The sequence below is a fragment of the Oncorhynchus kisutch genome, linkage group LG3 (assembly GCF_002021735.2).
Source record: "Oncorhynchus kisutch isolate 150728-3 linkage group LG3, Okis_V2, whole genome shotgun sequence".
Lineage (NCBI taxonomy): Eukaryota > Metazoa > Chordata > Actinopteri > Salmoniformes > Salmonidae > Oncorhynchus > Oncorhynchus kisutch.
The window spans coordinates 34576149-34603549 of NC_034176.2; the positions used below are offsets into that span (position 1 = coordinate 34576149).

The window sequence follows — 27401 nt, forward strand, 5'->3', positions numbered from 1 at the left end:
CATCATAGGTACACTTCAACTATGACAGACAAAATGAGAAACAAAATCCAGAAAATCACATTGTAGGATTTTTTATGAATTTATTAGCAAATTATGGTGGAAAATAAGTATTTGGTCACCTACAAACAAGCAAGATTTCTGGCTCTCACAGACCTGTAACTTCTTCTTTAAGAGGCTCCTCTGTCCTCCACTCGTTGCCTGTATTAATGGCACATCTCGTTTTTTTCAAAGGTAAAGCTATGTTGATGAGGCCTTCTCTCATCAGTTTTCACTTAAGATTTTATGACATGATTTATTCATGGAATGCTTGATTTTCCTTTGAAATTGGAAATGCTCAAGCTAAGTTAGCAAAACTAGTCATATCTGTCAATAAACAATCTTTGTCTCACAGGTGAATGTCCAGTATGAACACCTTCATTTTGCTGCTTGGTTCATTATATCTTTGTCTAGCAGCTCCAGTAAGTCAAAATACACAATAACCCTTTGAATGTCTTTATCATATTCATCTGTCTCAAAGTCTCCTTTAAAACTTGTTTCGTTAGAAAAACTTGTCAGGAAGGCCAGAGGTTTGAGCTATGAGGTAAGCTGTGTGTTATTGCACTAGCCAGACCATATAGTGGTTGGGGTTGAAAGATATACATTTCATTTTAATGGCATGATATTGTTTTACATTCTCATCACTGACCCCATCCCCTTACTGTTAACTGACCCCATCCCCTTACGTGATCTAGGTACCATACTGACAAAGATTAGTCAGCAGAGGAAACATCGGAAACAAACCTGGACTACCCGTGCTACAGAATACTCTTCCCCAGGTCACATATAGATTGACCCCTCATACCCTAACCCCTGTAACCAGTTTCCAAATAGCTTGAATCCCTATTCCACAAATGTCTTTGCCATGAATCCATACTAGGCAAACAGGTTCCCTTTATCGCCAACTATTGGAGTACAGCCTCCTATCATAATCCTAGAGACCAGCTAGTACCCAGACTCTAGTCCCTACTCCAGTGCCAGAGACTCAAGAAGACGTTAACCCTTCACCAGCCACGAGGACACTCGACAAAGAGCAAGAAACTCATTGGAGAAAACCCTTGTAGCTACTGTTTAGTAATGGAACTAGCTTTAAAACATTCTGACTTGCTTCTTATGAAATACATGACTTTTGTATTATCTATGGCGCTGCAATAACTAATCAGGTGTTGAACTGCTCAAGCTGTTGGGATTTGTTTAAGGTAACCATGCCTCAAGTATCTTTAAACTTTTGTGCTTTTAAGGGTCATCAGCTCTGTGTAATTACTTTTCTCTACAACTAAAACTTGTATAACAAATATTTATGAGTTTTGTATCAAATGTTTTTCTAAAGTAACTGAATACCATTTTACTAACAGTAGAGAATATTCAGCCAACATGTGAATAAAGTCTTGGCAAACTGCTCTTACGTGGATAATGTTTATTCAAAAAGTAGAGAGAATCAAGACCAGAACAGAATTTAGACTTAATTTACAATAAAACTCAAATTACATAGTTAAAACATCAAGTTATACACATCCATTTACACAACCTGTACATACATCCCACCCCCCCCCCCCCCATAACATTTGCAATTAATTTCAAATAACTTAAATAGTTTTCTACTTAAAAGTGCAAATCCTTACACATGGATTTGAATAAGACCATGGCAATCCGGGATGTGGAGTTCACATCTTTTCTTGTGCAATGAACAATAATAACAATAAAAATAATGTGTGAGTAGATAATTGTTCTCTTCCCATTAAACGTGTGTACTGGTAGAAGTATGTGGACACCCCTTCAAATGAGTGGATTTGGCTATTTCAGCCATACCCGTTGCTGACAGGTGTACAAAATCGAGCATACCGCCATGCAATCTCCATAGACAAACACTACCGAGTTCCAAAAATCCTCTGGAAGCAACGTCAGCACAAGAACTGTTCATCGGGAGCTTCATGACATGTATTTCCATGGCGGAGCAGCCGCACGCACACAAGCCTAAAATTACCATGTGCATTGCCAAGCGTCAGCTGGAGTGGTGAAAAGCTTGCCGCGATTGGACTCTGGAGCAGTAGAAATGCGTTCTCTGGATTGATGAATCAGGCTTCACCATTTGTCAGTCCGACGGACTAATCTGGGTTCGGCAGATGCCAGGAGAACACTACCTGCCCGAATGCAGTGCCAACTGTAAAGTTTGGTGGAGGGGGAAAAAAGGTCTGGGGCTGTTTTTCATGGTTCGGGCTAGGCCCCTTGGTTCCAGTGAAGGCAAACGTTAATGCTACAGCATACAATGACATTCTAGATGATTCTGTGCTTTTTGCTTTGTGGCAACAGTTTGGGGAAGGACCTTTCTTGTTTCAGCATGACAATACCCCCATCCACAAAGCAAGGTCCATAGAGAAATGGTTTGTCGAGATTGGTGTGGTAGAACTTGACTAGCTTGCACAGAGCCCTGACCTCAACCCCATCGAACAACGTTGGGATGAATTGGAACCCCGACTGCAAGCCAGGCCTAATTGCCCAACCTCACTAATGCTTTTGTGGCTGCATAGAAGCAAGTCCCCGCAGCAATGTTCCAACATCTAGTGGAAAGCCTTCCCAGAGGAGTGGAGGCTGTTAAAGCAGCAAAGGTGGGGACCAACTCCATATTAATGCCCATGATTTTGGAATGAGATGTTCGATGAGCAGGTGTCCACATACCTTTGGTCATGTATAGTATGTATGTATGCATGTAAGGATGGCTGGGGCAGGTCAGTATTACAGGGGTTACATACTCTGGTTGAAAACAACAGGGTTGAAGAGAGGGAATTCTCCAAGTCACAAGGCATGATAAGGTGAGAATGGTAGCGAATTGTTAATATTCTGACACTGTAGGGCAGACGAGAGGGTGAATCTCTACAACCCTCTCCAGGGGTAGCTAGTGGGGAACCCACACACGCTATTGGGCTATACATGCGTCTGTCTATGCATGCAGCCAATGCAAATCACCACAAGCAGATAATATATTACAGTATACTTCATATGTCGCCTGAGCAGTCTACTGTTAACTCTACTGGACAAGAAGAATTGAACTGGAACTCAGGCTGTGAAGAAAATTAAAAAAAGGTTTAGACATTACAATAAAACAAAAAAGCACAGAGACAAAACACTAAAAAGCCTCAGTCTTGTGTGTTGTGGGTCAGGAGGACTGTGTTCAGTAACTGCGTGAGATTGGTCTGGTGGTGCAGGACTAAGACTTCTGCTCCGCTCCTGCAGCAGACGCGGCCGTACTCTCCGGCTTAAGGATCTGATAGGTGATGAGATACTCTGGGTAGGCCTGCAAACACACATGGGACAGAAGCCAATGAGAAGAGCAAATACACTGAACTAAAATATTAAACGCAACATGCAACAATTTTACAGATTTACAGTTCATATTAAGAATTCAGTCAATTGAAATAAATGAATTCGGCCCTAATCTATGGATTTCACATGACTGGAGAATATAGATATGCCTGTTGGTCACAGATGCCTTTATAAAAAAAAAGGAAGGAAGTGGATCAGAAAACCAGTCAGTTTCTGGCATGACCACCATTTGCCTCGTGCAGCGCAAAATCTCCTTCACATCGAGTTGATCAGGCTGTTGATTGTGGCCTGTGGAATGTTGTCCCACTTCAATGGCTGTGCAAAGTTGCTGGATATTGGCAGGAACTGGAACACATTGTCTTACATACTGTCGTACACATCGATCAAGAGCATCCGAAACATGCTCATTGGGTGACATGTCTGGCGAGTATGCATGAACTGGGACATTTTCAGCTTCTAGGAATTGTGTACAGATCCATGCGACCGTGCATTATCATGCAGAAACATGAGGTGATGGTGGCAGATGAATGGCATGACAACGGGCCTCAGGATCTCGTCACGGTGTCTCTGTTCATTCAAATTGCCATCAATAAAATGCAATTGTGTTTGTTGTCCATAGCTTATGCCTTGACATACCCTAACCCCACCGCCACCACGGGGCACTCTGTTCACAACGTTGACATCAGCAAACCGCTAGCCCACAGAATGCCATACAAGCCGTTTGCATCTGCCCGGTACAGTTGAAACCAGGATTAATCTGTGAAGAGCACACTTCTCCACGGTGCCTGTGGCCATCAAAGGTGAGTATTTGCCCACCGAAGTAGGTTACAACACCGAACTGCAGTCAGATCAAGACCCTGATGAGGACGACGCACACGCAGATGAGTTCCCGAGACGGTTTCTGACAGTTTGTGCAAAATTTCTTCAGTTGCACAAACCCACAGTTTCATCAGCTCTCCAGGTGACTGGTCTCAGACGATCCCACGAAGCAGGATGTGGAGGTCCTGGGCTGGCGTGTTTACATGTGGTCTGCGGTTTTGAGGCCTATTAGAGGTACTGCCAAATTCTTTACCATAAGCTGCCTCCAACATTGATTTAGAGAAATGAACATACATACAGCTCTGGTGGCCATTCCTGCATTAAGCATGCCAATTGCACACTCCCTCAAATCTTTAGACATCTGTGGTATTGTGCTGTGTGACAAAACTGCACATTGTAGAGTGGCCTTGTATTATCCCAACACAAGGTGCACCTGTGTAATGATCATGCCATTTAATCAGATCGTGATATGCCACACCTGTGAAGTGGATGGATATCTTGGCAAAGGAGAAACACTCACTAACAGGGATGTAAACAAATGTGCACAAAATATGTGAAACACCTTTTTGTTCTTATGGAAAATTTCAGGGAGATCTTATTTCAGCTCATGAAACATAAAACCAACACTTTACGTGTTGCGTTTATATTTTTGTTCAGTGTAATGGAGTACAAATTATTTTCCATTGTGGATGCTTTTTAGTCCAGGTCGAGGCTTAATCTGTGTCCATAACGTCTGGAATTGCCTTTGGGTACAATTAAAGTTGCATTGAATGGAGTTGAAATCTCACCTGCTCTCCTCTGTAGATGACATACTCTGCGTAGGCCAGGCCGTTGACGCTGGGCCGGCCAATCACAGAGTGATGTCCAGGGGGGGCGTGGGCCATCTTCATGGCACTGAACTGGAGGAAGGACTTCCCCAGGGTTACACGGCAGAATAACATCTGCCTGAAGATCACAAAGAACAGGGAGAAGAGGCATCAAATTATGTTTCACTAATGATGTTTCACAATTAACAAATCTCTGATGAAGGCCGGAATTGATTGATTAATTGATTGAGGGGCACTAGTTTGGCAACAGTGGTATAGAATGCTCTCGAGTCATCAAGTGCTCTCTTTTCATGATTTAGAGTAGTAAAGCCTTAAATGCACCTAAATGTGTTCTTTCTATAGATCATGTCTCACCTGTGGCACAGGTAACAGGAGCGGTCTTTGTGAGTGGGGCATCCGGTGCCGCCCCCGATGCCATAAACATACTGGTTACTCTTAGAGGAGTTCTCAGCAAAGTAGATCCCTGCTCCAAACATCCCTCCGATGTACGCATGCCGCTCGTCAAAACCTTTGTGGATGATGGCATTTATGAACGGAGAACCTGGAGAACCAAAAAACATGAAACAAGAAAAATGTCAAATACGATTGAAATTGACATCGCTAAAAATAAATAAATGATAAACAGGGTTAACATTTATCCAGTGATGATCAGTTAAGACATTATTGGCATTCAGAAATAACAAGGAGCGTGGTAAAAAATTAATAAAACCGGTTATAATATATGTCTTGTTACCATGGAAGAGCATGCGCTCATTGTGGTGGTTGTGGTTCTCGTCCGATATCTCCTTCTGGCGGTGTGTGTATCGCTCCCGTAGCTTCTTGTTGACCACCTTCTGGATCTGCATGGACACACAGACAGGAATCAACTAGAGAAGCAAATAGTGAGGACTTCTAATATTCCTTCCTTTTCAGAAGATGGGATTATTAACACTGCCCGAGTTCCTGAAACCATAGTGGATTCTTACCAATAACTGTGATCAAGGGTAGTACCAAAGTAAAGATGTGTGTATTTCTCTCAAAGAGATCCATCATATGAGCAAATGTAGATAGTAGAGTGTGTAGTACTGTAATTGAATGTAAAGCTGACCTTGATGACGTTGTATCTGCTGAACACCCCTCCTGCATTCCCTCCATCCCTGTGTTCTCTGATGCTACTTTGCATCTTGAGCAGAGAGAAGAAAAAATAAAGTTAGTCTTAAAAAGCACAGGATTTCATTACATTTCTCCAAACTCTTTCACCCTTGAGTAGAGTTGCAAAGGGAGGGTATATGATCAGAAACTATTAGAATTTTGGTAACCATCAAGGAATATATATATATATTTTCTCCGACGACATCTAGTGGCGTTTCCGGGTACTTTAGATAAAACGCCTCTTATCTCTGGCCCCCTGTTTAACATGTTTTTAAATAAAGGAACAACTGAATAACAAAGCAGTAAAACATCCTAAATATAAAACATTCAACTTAATGAATACCATTGCTGTTAAATATGAGGGTTTCAGCATGAAATTGTAAAATAAATAAAACATTTTTATAAAACTGTCAATATGACCTTGTTGTAAATGTTTTGGGGCAAAACTGGTTGCAATTGGGGGAAAAAAGTCAATAGTTGGAAGGAAATAATGCAATTGTTGATTAGATGCTTTAATTTTTGGGGGGCTATTTTCTAAGCTACACATATTAAACATTAATACTTTGACAGTACCAGTCAAAGGTTTGGACACCTAATCATTCCAGGGTTGTAATTTATTTTCAACAAATGTTCTAACTTGTAGAATCATAGTGAAAACATCAAAACGATAAATAACACATATTGAATCATGTAATAACCCCTCTTCCCCAAAAAGTGTTATAAAAAAAAAATCTGAATATATTTTCTAATTGAGATACTTCAAAATACCCACCCTTTGCCTTGATGACAGCTTTGCACACTCTTGGCATTCTCTCAACCAGCTTCATGGGGTAGTCATCGGGAATGCATTTCACTTAACAGGTGTGCCTTGTTACAAATTTGTGGAATTTCTTGCCTTCTTAATGCATTTGAGCCAAGCCTCAGAAATTGCAGCCCATATAAATGCTTCAGAGTTCAAGTAAAAGACATCTCAACATCAACTGTTCAAATTTGAGATTTTCAGTTCCAACCGCCTTGTCTTTGTGAGACGCAGAGTAGGTGAATGGATGATCTACGCATATGTGTGGTTCCCACCGTGAAGCATGGAGGAGCAGGTGTGATGGTGCTTTGCTAGTGACACTCATTGATTTATTTAGAATTCAAGGCACACTTAACCAGCATGGCTTCAACAGCATTCTGCAGCAATACGCCATCCTATCTGGTTTGCGCTTAGTGGGACTATCATTTGTTTTTCAACAGCAGAATGACCCAACACACCTCCAGGCTGTGTAAGTGCTATTTGACCCAGAAGGAGAGTGATGGAGTGCTGCATCAGATGACCTGGCCTCCACAATCACCCGATCTCAACCCAATTGAGATGGTTTGGTATAAGTTGGAGCGCAGAGTGAAGGAAAAGCAGCCAACAAGCACTCAGCATATGTGGGAACCCCTTCAAGACTGTTGGAAAAGCAATTCAGGTGAAGCTGGTTGAGAGAATGCAAAGCTGTCAAAGAGCTGCTACTTTGAAGAATCTCAACTATAAAATATATTTTGATTTGTTAACACTTATTTAGTTACTACATGATTCCATATGTGTTATTTCATAGTTTTGATCTCTTTATTTTTATTTTGTAGAATAATAATGAAGAGAAAACTGGTACTTGACTGGTACTGTGTGTGTGTGTGTGTGTGTGTGTGTGTGTGTGTGTGTGTGCTAAATAACACAGTCAAAGGTTTGGAGACACCTACTCATTACAGGTTTTTCTTCTTCATTATTATTCTACAAAATGCCAGGAGTAGGCTACCTGCCCCAATGCATAACTGTAAAGTTTGGTGGCGGATGAATAAACGGTCTGGGGCTGTTTTTCATGATTCGGTCTAGGCCCCTTAGTTCCAGTGAAGGGAACGTATAACTTAATGCTATAGCATACAATGACATTCTAGATGACTTTGCAACTTTGTGGCAACAGTTTGGGGAAGGCCCTTTCCTGTTTAAGCATGATAATGCCCCTTACACAAAGCAAGGTCCATACAGAAATGGTTTGTCGATCAGTGTGGAAGAACTCAACTGTCCTGCACAGAGCCCTGATATCAACCCCATCGAACACCTTTGAGATTAATTGGAACACCGACTGCAAGCCAGGCCTAATCGCCCAACATCAGTACCCAACTTCACTAATGCTCTTATGGCTGAATGGAAGCAATGCAGCAATGTTTCAACATCTAGTCGAAAAAGCCTTCCCAGAAAAGTAGAGGCTGTTATAGCAGCAAAGGGGGGGTGAAAATCCATATTAATGCCAAGGATTTTGGAATGAGATGTTCAACGAGCAGGTGTCCCCATAATTTGTCAATCGCATTCCACACTGCCCTTTCCCACCTGGACAAAAAGAACACCTCTGTGAGTTCAACACCATAGTGCTCTCAAAGCTCATCACTAAGCTAAGGACCCTGGGACCTCACTCTGCAACTGGATCCTTGACTTTCTGATGGGTTGCCCCCAAAGGGTAGGCAACCCCACACCTGCCAGGCTGATCCTCAACACTGGGGCCCCTCAGGAGTGAGTGCTTATTCCCCTCCTGTACTCCACGTTCACCCACGACTGCAAGTCCAAGCACAACTCCAACACCATCATTAAGTTTGCTGACGACACAACAGTGGTAGGCCTGATCACCGACAACAATGTCACAGTGTATAGGGAGGAGGTCAGAGACCTGGCAGTGTGGTGCCAAGACAACAACCTCTCCCTCATTGTGAGCAAGACAATGGAGATGCTAGTGGACAACAGGATAAGGAGGGCCAATTAACAGCAAAGGGGCTGTAGTGGAGAGTTTTCAAGTTCCTTGGTGTCCACATCACCAACAAACTATCACAGTCGTGAAGAGGGTACAACACCACCTGTTCCCTCTCAGGAGACTGAAAAGATTTGGCATGGGTCCCCAGATCATCAAAAGGTTCTACAGCTGCACCATCGAGAACACCCTGACCGGTTGCATAAACGCCTGGTATGGCAACTGCTCGGCATCTGACCATAAGGCACTACAGAGGGTAGTGCGTACAGCTCAATACATCACTGGGCCAAAGCTTCCTGCCATCCAGGACCTATATACTAGGCGGTTTCAGAGGAAGGCCCTAAAAATGGTCAAAGTCTCCAGCACCCAAGTCATAGACTGTTCTCTCTGCTACCAAACTGCAAGTGGAACCGGAGCGCCAAGTCTAGGTCCAAAAGTCTCCTTAACAGCTTCTATCACCAAGCTATAAGACAGCTGAACAATTAATCAAATGGCCACCCAGACTTTTTACATTGACCCCCCCTTTTGTTTTTACACTGCTGTGTATCATCTATGCATAGCCACTTTACACCTACCTACATGTACAAATTACCTCGACTAACCTGTACCCCCACAAATTGACTCGGTAACGGTACCCCCTGTATATAGCACCGTTTATGTTATGTAATTTTAAAAAATACTTTAGAAAATATTTACTAAATAAACGTAACTATTTCTTGAACTGCATTGTTTGTTAAGGGCTAGTAAATAAGCATTTCATAGTAAATAAGCATTTCACAGTAAGAATTTTCAGCACGTGACAAATAACATTTGATTTGACACAGACATCTGTCTGTACCCACCTCCTCCTCCACTGATTGGCCCTCTTTGTCGTCAGGGGCTAGATCGATGAGGACCGTGCCCTGGTTGGCACAGTGGAATGTCAGGTACGGGTTGGCACCTGGAGAACAAACAAAGCACCTGTTACGCAATCATACTTGGTTATATATTGGGGTGGTTTTTCACCTATTCTTTAAGGGCAAGTATACCAGACACATATTGGGCCTAATCCTGAACTACAAATAACTTTCAATAGAGAATCTCCATTCCAGGAATAGGAAGAAAAGTCTGGGAAGTATTTGATGCAACAATAAATGGGAAACATCACATCAGTGCCTCAGAGATTTCTCTGGGAATGTCCTGACCTTGTTGTCCCCCCAGCAGCCTCTCCACTCCCTTGATGAGTTTGTGTCGGTGGCCGTAAGCGTTGATCCCAATCTCCTTCAGTTCCTCGTGACCCATGTCAGCCAGCACATCCAGAGAGATCTGGGAAAGAACAGGACATTTCGTACAGAGCAGGGATCCTGAACTGTGACATGACAACAGCTACTCCAAGAGGGGCAAAGATAGATAAAATATTAGACTAATTAGAAGCCCTATTAAATTTAAAATTATAACATGAAACCCAAATCAATGAACACTCACCTGTTCTCTCTCAAAGATTTCCCTTATATGCTCCAGACCCAAGCTCTTCAGGAACTGACCGATGTTCATGTCCAACATCGCCACTGGAATACAAACACCACAAGAGCAAATTCAGCATGTGAGTAAAATGACTGATTCATCTGTACTGAATAAGATTTCAACCATATTCTACCAAAACTAGTAGAATATCAGCTGCTTGCTAAAACCCAGCTCAGTTTCGATCCAGACTCTTCATCTATACTCACATTCCCCCTCCTTCCTGTCGGAGCCTGCGGCCCCGTCGGCCACTCCGGAGGTCCCTGTGGCCCCGAGCTCGTTGAGGGGCCCAGTCAGGTTGTCGATGCTGCTGGCTGCAGACAGGCAAGAGGGTGTGGAGGCTGGGGAGATGACCGAGCCTGCACTGACCACCGTGGCCTGGGGCTTGAAGCAGCTGGGCAGGGCATCCGGGGGCATGGCATCCATGAGCAGGGCACGGATGTCATCAGCCTGAAAGAGGGGGACATAATTAGAGAGAGAAGTCACGGGGGAGAAGGGACCTCGAATTGTTGGCATAATCCCTAAAATAGAATAGGAGAGAGAGATATATATATATATATATATTCAGAAAGTATTCAGACTCGTTGACTTTTTCCACATCTTGTTACGTTACATTATAAAAAGGATTTATAAATTATTATTATTTTTTAATCACACCCATAATACCACACCCATAATACCCCATAATGACAAAGCAAAAACAGGTTTAGAAATGTTTGCCAATTTATTACAAATATAAAACAGAAATAACTTATTTACATAAGTATTCAGAGCCTTTGCTATGATACTCGAAATTGAGCTCATGTGCATCCTGTTTCCATTGATCATCCTTGAGATGTTTCTACAACTTGATGATTCCACCTGTGATAAATTCAATTGATTGCCTTTCCAAATAATGTCCACACCTGTCTATATAAGGTCCCACAGTTGAAATTGCATGTCAGAGCAAAAACCAAGCCATGAGGTCGAAGGAATTGACCGTAGAGATCCGAGACAGGATTGTGTCGAGTCACAGATCTGGAGAAGAGTACCAAAATATTTCTGCAGCATTGAAGGTCCCCAAGAACACAGTGGCCTCCATAATTCTTAAATGAAAGAAGTTTGGAACCACCAAGGCTCTTCCTAGATCTGGCCATACTGAGCAATCGGGGGAGAAGGGACTTGGTCAGGGAGGTGACCAAGAACCCGATGGTCACTCTGACAAAGCTCCTCTGTGGATATCGGCGAATCTTCCAGAAGGACAACCATCTTGCAGCACTCCACCAAATCAGGCCTTTATGATAGAGTGGTCAGACGGAAGCCACTCCTCAGTAAAAGGCACATGGCAGCCCGCTTGGAGTTTGCCAAAAGGCAGCTAAAGACTCTCAGACCATGAGAAACAAGATTCTCTGGTCTGATGAAACCAAGATTGAACGCTTTGGTCCTCACGTCTAGAGGAAACCTGGCACCATCCCTACGGTGAAGCATGGTGATGGCAGCATCATGCTGTGGGGATGGTTTTCAGCAGCAGGGACTGGAAGATTAGTCAGGATCGAGGCAAAGATGAACAGAGCAAAGTACAGAGAGATCATTGATGAAAACCTGCTCCAGAGCACTCAGGACCTCAGACCTGGGCGAAGGTTCACATTCCAACAGGACAATGACCCTAAGCACACATGCAAGACAACGCAGGAGTGGCTTTGGGACAAGTTTCAATGTCCTTGAGTGGCCCAGCCAGAGCCTGGACTTAAACCTGGTCAAACATCTATGGAGAGACCTGAAAATAGCTGTGCAGCAACACTCCCCAACCAACCTGACCGTGAGAGGATCTGCAGAGGTGAATGGTAGAAACTCCCCAAATACAGGTGTACCAAGCTTGTAGCGTCATACCCAAGAAGACGAGGCTGTAATCACTGCCAAAGGTGCTTCAACAAAGTACTGAGTAAAGGGTCTTTCTAAAAAACAGTTTTTGCTTTGTCATTATGGGGTAATGTGTGTAGATTGATGAGAAAAACTTAATAAAAAAATAAAAAAGGCTGTAACCTAACAAAATGTGGAAAAAGTCAAGGGGTTTAAATTCCGAATACACTGTAGATGGGAAAAAAATGGTAAGCATATCATAATTCAAGAAAAATGCCTGCCATTTTAGGCTGGGTTTCTGTACAGCACTTTGAGATATCAGCTGATGTACGAAGGGCTATATAAATACATTTGATTTGATTTACAGCAAAAAACACTTGAGTTTGTGGCATTGCTAATTGCTTTAACAGTAGGGGAGCAAGACGTTTTACCGTAGCCAGGTCCAGTGCGGTCTGTCCCTCCTGGTTCTTCATGGTGGGGTCTGCTCCGTGGGCCAGCAGCAGAGCACACAGCTGGGTACGGCCCTTCTGAGCTGCTTCGTGGAGCGGGGTGAAGGCCCATTTATCTGTAGCGTTCACACATGTGTTGAACTTTATCAAAAGGGCAGCAATGTCCACGTGCTGTAAGAGAAAAAGAGGAGAGAAAGAGGAAAGACAGGAGAGGAGTAGATGAGAGACAGCGGAGAGGAGCAGAGAAGATAGAAGTAGCAGATGAGACACGAGAGGAGATCAGCAACACAATTTAATCATGACATGCCCAAAAACTGATGACAGCCAAGCTCTTACATATCTAAGCTTTCCACAAGGTCACTTTCACAGTGTCGGTGTTTTCTCCTGTCCTGTATGGTTTTGTAACAAAACGAAACAATGCATACAATACCTTCTAAGAAATCCTCCAAGCGGTTACATATTTTAGGCCAGAAGATCACAGGGTAGGTGTTTTGTATACATTGTCTATGCTAAAAAAAAAAAACGTACAGCATGTACAATGGGTTCCAAGGCCTGATGTAGACTTGGTGCGAACTCACCCCATAGGAGGCAGCGTTGTGCAGGGGGATGAGGCCTCCTTTGTCCTGCGCATTGACGTCAGCCCCGTGCTCCAGGAGATACTCTGCCACCTCCAGGTTGTTGTAGCCAGCTACAGGAGGGGAGAAACATGAAGGATGACAACATGAAAGATATTTCTGTAATGTGTCTAAGTAATAATATATCTCCAAATGATCTACATTCCCAGGGTTTCATGATCTGCCCGTCATAAATGTAAGGAGATAAGCGTCTGTGTGTGGGTTCCACATTTGCTATTAAATGAATTGATTCCACTGCTTTACTTGCTATTACGGGATTAGGCTGGGTAACTGTAAAGCACTGACAATTGCTAATGTAAAGTGTGCTTTATAAAAATAGAAAATGGATTTGATTCCATGAATAGATTCTGAGGGCTGGTACGTCCAGTACCTGCGAGGTGCAGGGGGGTGGAGTTACGTCCCTGTGTGTCTCTACAGTTGATGTTCTCTGGGCTGCAGAGTTTCTGGACGCGGGCCAGACAGCCCTTCTTAGCAGCGTCCAGCAGGGCAGCGTCTCCTCTCAGCAGGTCCTGGATGTCCGTGTCGCCATCCTTCACCATGTCCAGAGGCATGTTACCATCACGGTTCTTCTTGGTGGGGTCCGCTCCATGCTGGAGAAACATCATAAATATACACTGAACAAAAATATAAAAACGCAACAAGCAACAATAAAAAATTCATTGAGTTACAGTTCATAAGGAAATCAGTCAACTGAAATAAATTCATTAGGCCCTAATCTATGGTTTTCACATGACTGGGAATACAGATATGCATATGTTAGTAACAAATAGCTTAAAAAAGGTAGGGGTGTGGATGTCTGGTTTGACCACCATATTATTGTGGCCTGTGGAATGTTGGCTCACTCCTCTTCAATGACTGTGAAGTGGTTGGGAACTGGAACACGCCATTGTACACATTGATCCAGAGCATCCCAAACATGCTCAATGGGTGAAATGTCTGGTGAGATGCAGGCCATGGAAGAACTGGGACATTTTCAGCAATCAGGAATTGTGCACAGATCCTTGCAACATGGTGCATTGTTCATGCTGAATCATGAGGTGATGGCGGTGGATGCAAGGCACGACAATGGGCCTCAGGACCTTGTCATGGTATGTCTGTGCATTCAAATTTCCAATCAATAAAATCAATTGTGTTTGTTGTCCGTAGATTATGCCATACCATAACCCGACCACCACCATTGGGCACTCTGTTCACAACAATGAAATCAGCAAACCAGTCACCCACACGACACCACATCTATCATCTGCCAGGTACAGTTGAAACTGGGATTCATTTGTGAAGAGCACAATTCTCCAGCATGCCAGTGGCCATCGAAGGTGAGTATTTGCACACTGAAGTCGGTTACGATGCCCAACTGCAGTCAAAAACAAATTGACACCTGTGGCATTGTGTTGTGTGAAAACTGCACATTTTAGAGTAGTCTTTGATTGTCTCCAGCACAAGGTACACCTGTGTAATGATCATGCTGTTTAATCACCTTCTTGATATGCCACACCTGTCTGGTGGATGGACTGTCTTGGCAAAGGAGAAATGCTCCCTAACAGGGATGCAAACAAATGTGTACCAAACATTTGAGCGAAATACGTTTTCTGTACGCATGGAACATTTCTGGGATCTTTTTTTCAGGTCATGACACATGGGACCAACACTTTACATATTGTTAAGTATACATACAAAAATCTCATAGTTTAATAGTTTGTTCTATTGTAGAAAATCTCTTATAGCTATACATATTTCCCTGTTTTGACTATATAAATGCCTCCTTGTAGCCTCAGGCCATTTGGTCCTGATCATTTCAGAAGAGACACGGGAAGACTAACCTTGAGCAGCAGTTTGCAGATCTCGTATTTGCCCTTGGCGGCAGCCTCGTGGAGCGGGGTGAACTTCCAGAGGTCAGCTACGTTCACCGATGCCCCGTGTCTCACCAGCAGCTCAGCCACCTCATAGTGACCGTAGGAGCAGGCGTTGTGGAGGGGCACCAGACCACTGCAGGACATACAGAAGAGGCTAACTAGTTACACCACCAAAGGAACAGAGATCCTGATGTATTTCAAATCATTGAAGGTTTCAAGTACCGTGTGTATTTAATGCAAAATAAAATCCAATAATAAAGACTTATTCAAAACAGAATGAAAGCATTTTTATGGACTGATGCAAAAGCCACAGTCTTGTAAAAACAGACAGACCAAGATAATACATTAACATTTTAACCATTTAGCAGACGCTCTTATCCAGAGTGACTTACAGGAGCAATTAGGGTTAAATGCCTTGCTCAAGGAACGAGACAAGACCAGACATAATTTTCTTTGCTTGCCGGGCTCAGGGTTTCGAACCAGCAACCTTTCAGTTACTCGCCCAACACTTTAACCGCTAGGCTACATTGTCCTCCTAGGGTGGACTAGGAGGACGACACGTACCCTTTGTCTTTAGCATGTACGTCAGCTCCGTGATGTAGTAGGTACTCCACCACGGCCACACGGTTGTAACCTGCAGCAAAGTGCAGAGGGGTAGAGTGACGACCCTCCAGGTCCCGACAGTTCACGTTCTGAGGAGTGCAGAGTTGCTACAACACACAGACAGAAGATCAAGCGTGAGAGGATTGAGGGAGACATCTTGGATTCGTGGTGGTATGTAGAGCATCGTTGATGCATGTAACGGGATTGAACTCACGAACCGGAGACAATGTAGCTGATCAGCTTACCTGTACAGTGTCCAAATCTCCAGCCTTGGCGGCTTCCAGAAACCGGTAGTCGACATCAGAGTTACGAGTTGGAATATTTTCTGTATGAAAGAGACCAACATTGTTAAATAACATACCGAGAGACAAAACATTTTAAAAAAACACATAGTTTATAATAGTTTCTCTATTATACATCTTGCTAACTTCCCAACATTGATTGGCATAGCCTAGAATTTAAGGCCATGCATCTTACATCCACACAAGCAACATTGTCAATCACAATGGAGATAGAAGAATATGAAAAATAATCTTTGTATTTGACCAAGACGCTCTACTGCTGTACCATTGAGGATCTGCTGCACGGCCTCGTTGCCCATCTGTGAGGCAGTAAAGCCCTGCAGGGAGACGATGGCCGGGTCGGCCCCGTAGCTCAGCAGTAGCTTGCATGTCTGGATGTGGCCCGCCAGGGCTGCCCTGTGGAGGGCTGTCTGCCCCAGGGTGTCCACCGCATTTACCTGGAGGGAGGGAGGGAGAGAGACGGACAGAGGGAAGAGCCAGTCACTCAAACAGCAACATACTCATATGCTAAATATGATACATTTATTTCATGAAATATTTTGAGTCACGTTATCAGATAGAGGCTAGGAGCAAGTGAGAGAGAAAGGAGAGAAGAGAGCTAGATGAAAAGGTAAATTAAATGATATGGTAAGTGAGACCCTGCAGTGTTCACCTTGGCTCCATGTTTCTGCAGCACGTCCAGGATGTCGTTGTGTGCTCTCTCAGCCGCTACATGCAGAGTCGTCATGAAGCTACAGACAGGATGAGAGAGAGACAGAGACAACCATTCGTACAGGTGCTATATGAATGCATATGGCAGTGTTTCCAGACAGCGTGCAAAGGTCCCAAAAACACCAACACTCAATTGAAACCAATAGGTACCAAAGTATTTTTGGTGGGGGGAGGGGCGTCTTTTACAGTGGTAGGAGAAACGCTGATACATGGTCTCTGAGTTTTAATGGTGTCTTACTCTTTGTTCTTCTCGTTGACGTTGGCACCTTTACGCAGTAGCAGCTCGGTCACCTGCTTCCGTTTGGGGTGAGGGGAAGCAACGGCACAGTGCTGAAACAGAGGGACAACTCCTTCCATGAATCCATCACATGGTTTATGCAAAATCCATCAGGTTTTGTACTCGTTTTATAGTGGTCATCCTAGGTTATGCATGTCACACAAACGCGTTCTGATAGAGACATAATATTATGGCACCCCTGTCCCCTCCCTATATAGTGCTAAACTTTTGACCGCGGACCACTTTTCAAAAGTAGTGCACTAAAGGGAATAGTTTGCCATTTGTGACACATCCATAGCTGTATATTATGAGATAATGTTAGGTGTCAGCACTGTGACATTGAGCATTAGCCAGAAGGAGAATGGATCTCACCAGGGCTGTCTCATTGGTCTGTGGGTGTTTGAAGCTAATGATCTCCAGAGCCAGAGTCTTCTTCACCTTGGCCATGTCTGCCTCCCGAGCTGCCTGGAGCAGCGAATGACCTTTAAACTCATCTGGATGGTAGAAAGAGGATATTGACATTAATGTGAGAAGATATGAGTGCTCAGGCAGGCATTATCTTCAGTTTAGAAGGCGTGTGAGTGTGTGGTGTGGTGTGCTGTCTATAGTCTTTGTGAATAGGGAGCGATGTGTGTGTGTGTGTGTGTGTGTGTGTGTGTGTGTGTGTATATATATATATATATATATATAAGTATGTTTTTCTTATTTGTTAACATGTATAAGTGGTGTGTGTGTGTGTGTGTGTATGCATGTCTCCCAGCAGAACTCACAGGTGAGCCGCTCTTTGAGTTCAGGGGTGGGGGCCAAGTCCACGGCACTCTTGCTGTGGCAATTGAGCAGGTTGGGGTCGGCCCCGTGGCTCAGCAGCAGAGAACACACCTCCACACGGTTCTTCGATGCGGCCTCATGGAGAGGGGTGAACTGCCACAGGTCCATGGCATTCACACAGGCTCCATGCTGTAAACACACAGATGAGTTAAATCAGTCATTCTCCATCAATAAAAGCATTCGACATTCTAAAAGTCGTATTAAAGCGGGGTTTCAATAACAGGTCTATAGAACCCTTACCTTGAGAAGAAGCTCTGTGACCTCAAAGTGTCCATAGGAGCAGGCGTTGTGAAGAGGGACCAGGCCACTGTATGACATATATACAGCCTTTTAATTGAATGATCATCATTCATTTCAAGTTCTACAAATTAACATATTCGATCACCATAACAATATGGTTGACTTTCTCAGCTGTGAAAATGTCTGAGAATGGGTCTTAGACGAGGAAACAGGGTAATGGCTCCTAATATAATTCACTACTTTTAACCAGGGCCTATATGGCGTTTTTGCGATGCAGTCTATTTCAGAATTGTCTTACCCTTTGTCCTTGGCATGGACGTCTGCCCCGTGCTGCAGCAGTAGCTGGACGATGCGTACGCGGTTGTAACCAGCCGCCAGGTGCAGTGGGGTGGACTGGAAGAGAGGACATGTTATTAGACACACAGAGCTCAGAGTCAATGCACCTCAGAACACACTGCCTTTAGGGAGCCAGAGTGAGTGAATGGCTGATTATGCTTGGAAGCAAACTGTATACACTAGGTGGTCTGTGTGTTTTCATTGCAGTCAAGGTAAATGGTGCAAGCTCAGAAAGGCTATAGTCCACCCCAAAACAACAACTAGTGCTTTTTGAAGTCGGATCGGTTTGATTATTAAAAAATAAATCTATTTATACATTAAATGCATTAATGGAAATTCCAAAGGCAAAAAAATAGTGAACATTCAATTGCCATTTAATCTAACGTAGCAGGCATAAAAGTGTATCTATCGCCGTCCAAGATGGAAAGAACAGGCGCAATGGGTTATGGTCATTACCACATTCCTGAGCAGAATTAGGTTGAATATTTGCTTAATGAAAACTACAACTCCCTTCAGCCCAGCTTCCCACAGTTCTTGACTTGATTTCTCTCGTGAATTATTTGATTTCTCTCTAGAGAAACAGCAAGTTCGTCTCTCAAAAAACCTTAACTAAATGCAATTCAAGGAGTTTAACAGACGTTGGTCAATTAGTTGTTTAATAGCCCCCCACCCCACAACACACAAAAAAGTGGTTCATCGCTTAGCACTAACAACTGCGCTATCTATGCAAGTCACACACTGACCGAGCTTACCTCTGAAAATAAAGGAGAAAAGGGAAATCTGACTTCCAACATACATCAAATTAATGTGCAATGTAAACATTGAGCTAGTCAAAACAGAGTTTGTCCCTCAACTACACCCCTTACAAAACATAACATACAGGTTGCTAAAAGGCTGGCTAAGGAAGGCTTGAATCTACTGTGTATGCCCATTCCAAATCACATGATGCCTATGTGAACCAAGCATTACAACGTTAGTGTACACAAAGCTGTGTCATAGATAACAGTTATCCACCCATGAGTCTACCAACAGTTGACCTTGCAGACAGAGAGGAAGAAACAGCAGCATTCATGCACTGGTATTAAGAAAAAATAAGACCACTGCACAACTCAGACATAGTGAGGATGATCACTGAATCACCAGAACACGACAGATTAACCAAATCAAATCAGGGCCCGGTTTCCCAAAAGCATCTTAAGGCAATGAATGGTCTTCAGTTCTTTTGGGAAACCGGGCCCTGACTAATAATAGGATCATTCAGTGTTCGATGAAGGCAATCACAAGGAAAGAAATGCATTAATACAAAAAGCATGAGCAGCGACGACAGCACAGCACTTAAAGATGAGGAATTATTTGTTTCGTTTTTAACCAAGGAATGTGACCTAGTCAAGACTACAAGAAGTGAGAAGTGGACAGTGACCAAATCACAAAAAGTACAAGAACTGATTGACAAAATGCAGGTGGAGGCTTCCAGACATGCGCATATGATTATCAAAAAAAGGAAAGTCACAGGCCTACAATAAATAGAATGATTGAAGAGCAAGAAGTGATTGAAACTTGGCAGAGGTGAAAGGGTGTAAAGCAGTTAGATAGAGGGGTGCAGAAAGGAGGAGGGAGCACTCTGGAAAAGCAGGTAATGTGGAATTTGAGCTCCTTTCCAAATCCAACGAGCTGAGCGGCAGTGGCCTTAGAACCACCTTCCAACCTCCACCACATGCACTAACACACATATAGTAGGAACATCTGATTTCTTTCAAATACTTTCAGAATTTGATTGAGACTGCCTGGAGTGTCAAATGGGCGTAGTTTACACTTTTGGGACTAGTCCTACTCCATCATTACTATTGCACCAGACAAGCTCAATCACGCACAGATAAAGTATTTGAAAGAGAACAAATCGTATTTCAACCCAGGTCTGGCGCGCACACACACACACGCACAAGCATTAGGGTGGGAAATATGAAAGTGACCAGTAGACCCAGGTCCATGATGTGCAATTATGAGTGAGAGCCAGCGTATTGGTCAAATAAAACACGGATTAAAGAAAAAATGTACATCACAAAAGTGCAACAATCAGGTGGCTGTTATCGAGAAACTTACCAGCATTTTTTGGGATGTTGACTGATCGACAATGTTGCCAGATTCACACAAAAAAACAAAACAAAACAAAAAATTACAAAATTGTAGCATTTTTCTTTCACAGCAAGAGAGGATACTTCTAGCCTATCACCCTTTTAAAGTAATTGAAAAACACACCAGAATTATCACTTTATATAAATTCATAGTGACACCAGGTACAATGAGTACACAGCTTAAGGGAAATGTGACTTCTCTCATGGCTTCTTAGAGGTATTCTTAATAAGGCAGCCAGGCTCCCTGGTCATCCCCTAAGGACAAATGGCCCAGTCATAAACCCAAATATGTTCCACCAATAAATCAGAGATGGAGGAGGAAAAGCTGCTGTGATTAGATTTTTTTTTGAGGATTTCCTAAATGTCCGTTGAGAACAAGGTAATGTGCTTGGAAAACCTATATCAAAGAATATTGATTAGGATTTTAATGTATCCACTTCAGGGACCTGGTTAGCCAGAGTGAAATATGATGGCAGAAAAATACTGCTCATCCTAGTCAATAGCCTCAAGAGTACACATTACTCATGATTACGAAAAGGAGACCAAGATATGGTTTCTTGCCAACTAGGAGATTTTTGACGAGGACTTCCCTATTTATGAGAATGCACTGGGGGTGAAAAACGGAATATTTGAAAACTGGTGCCAAACAGGAAAAGGGGTAAACAAAAAATATAAAAATCAAAAACAACCCAGTCCTACTCCACAATTACCAATGCAAAGTAGAGCCTTCTGACTTGAAGTACACACTTTCCTCAGATTGAAGTTAATTGTCTAGTCATGACCACCGAGTAGAGAAAGGAAGGCTCTGGTGAAGCACAATGCTCTTTGATCTAAACACTCACGCATCAACAGCTAAAAACAATAACGCAAAGATTTTTTATAATCCTAAACAGGCACCCTATCTACAGTATGCCGACAAAGCCTGGCATGAGTCATGACAGCAAGCCAATGACAGTGACACAGTGTGCTAAAGGAGGCAGAATGCAATGATCTAAAATTAAATTCCCATAACATATAGACTACATGATAGAATAGGAATGGATGTGGTTAACCATGACCTAATATTAAACAGATTTTTAGGCCTACATAAAGAAAGAGCTGAAAGCTTAGAGCTATTATATTCAATTAGAGCTCAAGATAAGTTTTGTTAGGAATTAGGACAATTCAATGGATATAGGGACAACTAGGTTATAGAAAACATTGGGTGTGCAGAAGACAGAAGATCAGTGTTTCTAGGGTTAGAGGTAATTGAGGGGCCCAAAATAAAAGTGAAAATATTTTTTGCCAATAAGATAAGAGCCTTATAGTCTTAACCACAGTAAAACATTTTTTACTTAACTTCTACACACAAGGGGTGGTTGAACAGGGTGAGCCATGTTAATTTACAATGAAACAAACGGCTTACATTTAGACTCTAATCACAGGAGCTAAAAATATTTTAGACAGGTGGGCATCTTTTAGGTCAAATATCAGAGAAATCCATGTTGATAGATAACCGTTAAAGGGGATACTGAAGGATTTTGGCCATTTATCTTCTCCCCCAGAGTCAGATGAACACATGGATACCATTACCATTTTTATGTCTCTGTGCAGTGTGAAAGAAGTTACTAACTAGCGTTAGTGCAATTGATTACTAGTTTTAGCGCAATGGCTGGAAGTCTATGGTAATTGCTAGCATGCTAATAGATACCATAGACACAGATAGAACAATGAGATGGATATTTCACCAGATGTATAAATATGAAGCACCCGCTTGGTGTTTCCACTTAATACAAAATATAGTAGTGAGAGGAAGCCCAGTGGCCGGCAGAAGATGAAAGGAGATGGAGTTTGGCCGACATTTAGCAAATTGTCTCATCGATGAAACATTTGATCTCAATACAGTTTTCTGTTGCCAAAACTACAATCTGTTATGAACAGAGTGGACTAAGTTTTGTAGACTTTACCCTTTGCCAAAGCTTAAAAAATGACATTGTTTCAAATGAATGCAAAGGTGAATTGAGCTATTACTCAGTGCACTTCACTTACTAGGCGTTACCTAAAGGAAATATGCAGACGCTTGCTAGAACGGGCCAGTAGGATCTCGCTAGCTCTTGCTTGGATCTGCCCACCTCCTTGCTTGTTCTGCCCACTATGACTCATTTGGTCCTATTGGAAACGACAGGCTGTGGTCTATCTTGGTTTGGATATATAAAAATCTTTCCCACTGACTTCCAGACATAGCGCTAATGCTAGTTAGCATCTGCTCACAAAACTACATCTAACTTCCTTCATACTGGATGCAGAGACATAAAAATGGTATCCATTAGTGCATATGACTCTGGGGAAGCAGATAAATGGCTTCCTTGCCAAAATCCAAAGTATCCCTTTAAGTCAATACAGTAAATTGAGTCAAGCTTCCCCTGCTTAAATCCAATCCAATGACAAATCCTTTTCATATTATGCAGACTAGGATGAGATGGTGTTTTTAATCCCCACACAAGTGACTTTGTTTTGGTAATTAGGCTGTAATTACTCCATACTTTTGTTGCTGTTGGTCACGCAAATCTTATGAACAAGTCAAGCATCTGCTACAATAGTATACGACATTAACAGAATGGGTGGGGATGGAAGGTTGCGATGGTGATATTTTACCTTGCGGCCATCACTGGCATGGCAGTTGACATTTAACGGGGTCAGTAGTGCCATCAGTTTCTCCTCGTTGCCACTCCTGTAGCACACAGATAACAGAGGAGAGACATTACATATGTTGTATTAGAAAATGTGTAAAGATGTCAGGTAACATAAAAATAGCACTGACCTTGCTGCTTCCAGGAGTTCATCCTTCTTGTACTCACCTGAATACAAAATAACAGGTTAGAACAGTACAAAGTCAAGACAAGCCATGATTCACATAAAAGGTTACAGTCCAGGTCGTTAAAGTTGCAGTCAAGTTAAAACAGAAAGACAACCTGGAACATACCCAACATAATGGAGGAGATAACTGACTGAAAGGGGATAGTTGTATGAAACTCACCAGTGAGCACAGCCTTGGCAGAGGGGTCTGCCAGATCCAGGGCAGACTTGCCGTCCGTATTACGGATGTTGGGATCGGCGCCATGCTGCAGGAGCACTTTGTGAAGGAGACAGGAAACAGTTTCAATATTTTAATTCAATTATAGTCTTATACCTTTGAGTTTAGAGTACTTTAATTTAACTATAGTCATGCACCTAAGTACCCTTGTAGATGACATAAATTCAACATAAACATAGTCAACATAGTCAACATAAACCTTGTTCATTTTGGAAAAGTTAACAGTGTTGAAAGAAACAAAATAGTATATTTGGGTGGAGGAATAAAGCACTGGGAGCAGCAATATTGTGTGGCCCTCTCATTCATTTATCACAAAAAAAGGGCCCAGCACAGGTTTAGGATGTGCATGTCACCCTCATTATATTCAAAGACAAAACAAAACAGACCATCATCATGGTAATCCATCCTTACCGATGCACACATCAATCTTGCCTTTGATGGCTGCCTCGTGCAGAGGTGTGTAGTTCCAGTTGTCCCGTGCATTGGAGTCTGCACCTTGGCACAGCAGGAGACTGACCACCTCGGCATGGCCAAAGGAGCAGGCGTTGTGAAGGGGAATGAGACCACCGTCGTCTCTAGCATGCACATTAGCTCCAGTCTGTAAAAGGTGCTCAACCACATCCTTTCGTCCAAAACCTGACATGGCAACAGACAAAACCTGGTCAGTGAATACAAGTTAAGTTTCATTAGGTGTATGTAAAGGAGACACGTGGTATGCACGTCCAACTAAATGCTTACTTGCAGGTTCCTTCGACATTGGAACAACAATAAGAAATAAAGATAAGAATATCAACATAAAGTAAATGGCTCAGTCGAACAGAATAAACATTTTAGCATAAGTACAATACAGGAAGGCACAATTTATAAGGCAGCAGGTAGCCTAGGGGTTAAGAGGTTGGGCCAGTAACCAAAAGGTTGCTGTGTAGAATCACCAAGCTGACTGTGGAAATCTGTCTATGTGCACGTCAGCAAGGCACTTAACCGTGATTCCTCCTGTAAGTCATTTTGGGTAAAAGCATCAAAATGTATAGGAGGGGGTGACCTTTTGCCTAAATGGTAAAGTAATGTCACTTTTACAAAAGAAAACTAACAAAAATACAGAGAGCAAAATATCAACAACCTAAACTACTCATTTTTTTGCAGCTCCGCTAGAATGTCAAAACGGGGTGTGCACAATTTTGTCCAAGCCCTGCACTAAACAGTCCGGATTCCATAAATCAGCTGGTAACCAACCATTGCGTTGCTGAACAGGGGTGTGTTAGTACTGGTTAAGAACAAAACAAGTTAAAACACTGGGGGTCGCCAATGATTAAATGTATTAACACCCATGGAACAACACATCCGTGAATGTTTGATTACACTTAGTAAGTAGTTAACAGCTACGAGGGATGAGTTAGATTTGAGGCCTTCTGTCCCCATCGGTCGGTGTGCCAAACTGTTTTTAGCGTTATAGTTTGCTAGCCGTTTTCGATGGGCCTTGATCTTGGCAAACTAGCCAGATAGTTAACGTTAGCGAATAAAAATACGAACATGTATTGTTAACTAATAACTAGAGAGCCATTCCCGTCGTGACAACTACAGATTGTGATATTTTAGCACGCACAAGTAAGGCGATGTGCGAAAACACGTCAACGATCCAGCTCCCGCTGACAACAAAAATAAAGCTTGCTAGCGCTTAGCTAACCTGCAGCGAAATGTAGAGGGGTAGATTTTCGCCCGGCCATGTCCTTCGCATTAACATTAACCGAGTCTACAAGTCTCTTCACACGGGATACATCTCCATTCCGACAGGCCTCAAATAGATCCCTGAAAGCTCCACCGATCCCGCTACTGCCGTCGCCGGGGCTCGTGCCTCCTGAACCGGGGCTCGAGACAATACTACTCTCCCCGCCGGAGGTTGTTGTGGTCGGGCTTGTGCTGCTCCCAGTGCTGAGGGCCGGGGCTGGAAGATCCGGAGAGCCCGAAGGATTCTCCATGCCTGCGCTGCATCCACGCTCACCATCCGGGGGCACTGACGTCGCTGCCACAATATCAATTGGCAGAGAGTCCGGAGGACTTACAGAAAGAGAACTGTTTCGTGGCGGAGATTGCAGGTTACCCAGCTGTTGTTGCTGCGATGAGCGACGAGACACCGCCATTTTCGCAGCAGCTCACTGGAAACAAAAACAGCCTTTTTCTTATTTTTCTTCAGTGGGATTTATCGGCGGATGGCATCCAACGTTATGGTGCATTACCGCCACCTACTGTGCTGGAGTGTGGGCCAGCGACAGGGAGAAACTAAATCCTACCTGTCGGCCCCATTGCTCTTAATAAAACATAAACAATATTTGAGACTATATCTAATGACGTTCAACTCAATATACCCTTTAAACAAATGTTCTGTATACCCTTCTCTCTCATACTAGATCTCAACCTCTCTCTTCCCCCCTGATACTGCCCACACTGTAGCAATACATGCTCCACGGTTTCTGTTTCCTGGCAATAATCACACTTTCCTATCACATTTAAGGTCTTATTCAACTGGCTGTATACCACCCTTAATCTTGTAAAATTAGCCCCCTTTCTTGTCCCTTCCTGCCGTCCTCCCCTTCCTCTGTACATGAAATAAATGCCTGCCTATCAATCTCCTGCCATCTCTGCAACGTCACTGTCCATATGTCTTTTTTCCTCTGCCTTGGTCATTAAAACTACAACATCCCCATTACTAAGTGCTTGTTTAGCCAGTACATTAACTGCCACGTATCCTTCCACCCCCACATGGGCTGGAACTGAAGTAAATCTTATCTGTACTCATTTGTCTAATCCTGCAATGGGTTTGTAGCACCTCATACAGCAGGTATTGTATGCTACGTGAGCTAAACGACTGGAGACTCACTGTACATTAATCAGAGCAAATAACTACCCTGTCTGGTTTGACTTCCTCCACCCACTGCAAGGCCAACAGTATGGCCATCAGCTCTGCCGTATATACAACCAGATGATCTGTAATATGTTTCCTGACTGCCACACCACATTCCTGCACTACAAATTCTGACCAAGTGTTTCCTGTCCTTGGATCTTTTGAAACATCTGTGAAAATAGCCACAAAATTCTGATACACAGTATCCAGACGTCTCTTAAACAAATCAGATGGATCAACACCCTCTTTCTGTAATCTCTCCAACACTTCTAGATCAACTACTGGAGGTGGAATTAGCCATGGTGGACTACAATTGAACTAAACTCCCTTCCACACAACCCCATCTCCTTTGCCTGGGTATTACCCACCCACCCAAAGCTTCTATTCTGTCTTCGCTCGTGTTCCCAGCATGCCTGTAAAATCCCTTTTGCAGGCTGAGACACCCCGTGTCCCTGTAGGTTGACCCAATAATTCATTGCCAGCTGCTGTCTCCTAATCTGCAATGGCATATCCCCCATCTCCACCGGGAGTGCAGATACTGGGGAGGTCCGAAACGCCCCACTACATATTCTAAGTCCTTGCCCCAGTATGACATCTAGTCTTTCCAATGAAGTCCGGGCTGCCGAACCATATGCTGTACTGCCATCGTCTCCAAGTTTTTCCTATATTACCTCAAGCATACCTGATCTCCTACCTTCCTCCTGCTAAAGAACACTGTCTGAGTTTACGCGACAGAGAACCTGAATTCCCACATTAATTCCCACCGCTCTACCTACATCACTTGTTTCCTTTACCTTCCTGACTATGGCCATTTCTTCCCCT

General features: G+C 43.2%; 1 protein-coding gene across 4 annotated transcripts; it reads right to left on the reverse strand.

The window, feature by feature from the left end:
* Positions 1 to 1438: 1438 nt before the first annotated feature.
* On the reverse strand, positions 1439 to 25860 carry LOC109881623 (poly [ADP-ribose] polymerase tankyrase-1). Of its 4 annotated transcripts, none has more exons than XM_020473741.2 (28): positions 25365 to 25859; positions 24092 to 24316; positions 23624 to 23719; positions 23408 to 23444; positions 23242 to 23317; positions 20576 to 20596; positions 18438 to 18532; positions 18140 to 18206; positions 17842 to 18028; positions 17444 to 17565; positions 17033 to 17124; positions 16736 to 16814; positions 16349 to 16520; positions 16027 to 16106; positions 15743 to 15888; positions 15146 to 15311; positions 13696 to 13915; positions 13269 to 13378; positions 12673 to 12861; positions 10612 to 10852; positions 10367 to 10449; positions 10087 to 10207; positions 9745 to 9842; positions 6091 to 6165; positions 5737 to 5842; positions 5358 to 5553; positions 4965 to 5121; positions 1439 to 3328 (listed from the first exon to the last, which is right to left on the reverse strand). In XM_020473741.2, exons 1-28 carry the CDS (start codon positions 25816 to 25818, stop codon positions 3242 to 3244), a joined length of 3798 nt encoding a protein of 1265 aa, XP_020329330.1. In that variant the 5' UTR covers positions 25819 to 25859; the 3' UTR covers positions 1439 to 3241. The 4 variants fall into 4 exon arrangements, with proteins under 4 accessions (XP_020329330.1, XP_020329333.1, XP_031660812.1 ...); XM_020473744.2 differs by having other exon boundaries at positions 2807 to 3328; positions 5358 to 5544; positions 25365 to 25858; XM_031804952.1 differs by lacking the exon at positions 20576 to 20596 and having other exon boundaries at positions 2807 to 3328; positions 5358 to 5544; positions 25365 to 25858.
* Between the last annotated feature and the right edge of the window lie 1541 nt (positions 25861 to 27401).

Bases quoted from the DNA above. Each gene is read 5' to 3' on its own strand.
- LOC109881623 (XM_020473741.2), bottom strand. From the start codon at position 25,818: ATGGCGGTGTCTCGTCGCTCATCGCAGCAACAACAGCTGGGTAACCTG. The intron at 5,122-5,357 runs GTGAGACATGAT...TGTGATCTTCAG, and splicing joins TCCTGTTACCTGTGCCACAG to GCAGATGTTATTCTGCCGTG. The intron at 3,329-4,964 runs GTGAGATTTCAA...GTGTGTTTGCAG, and splicing joins TCATCTACAGAGGAGAGCAG to GCCTACCCAGAGTATCTCAT.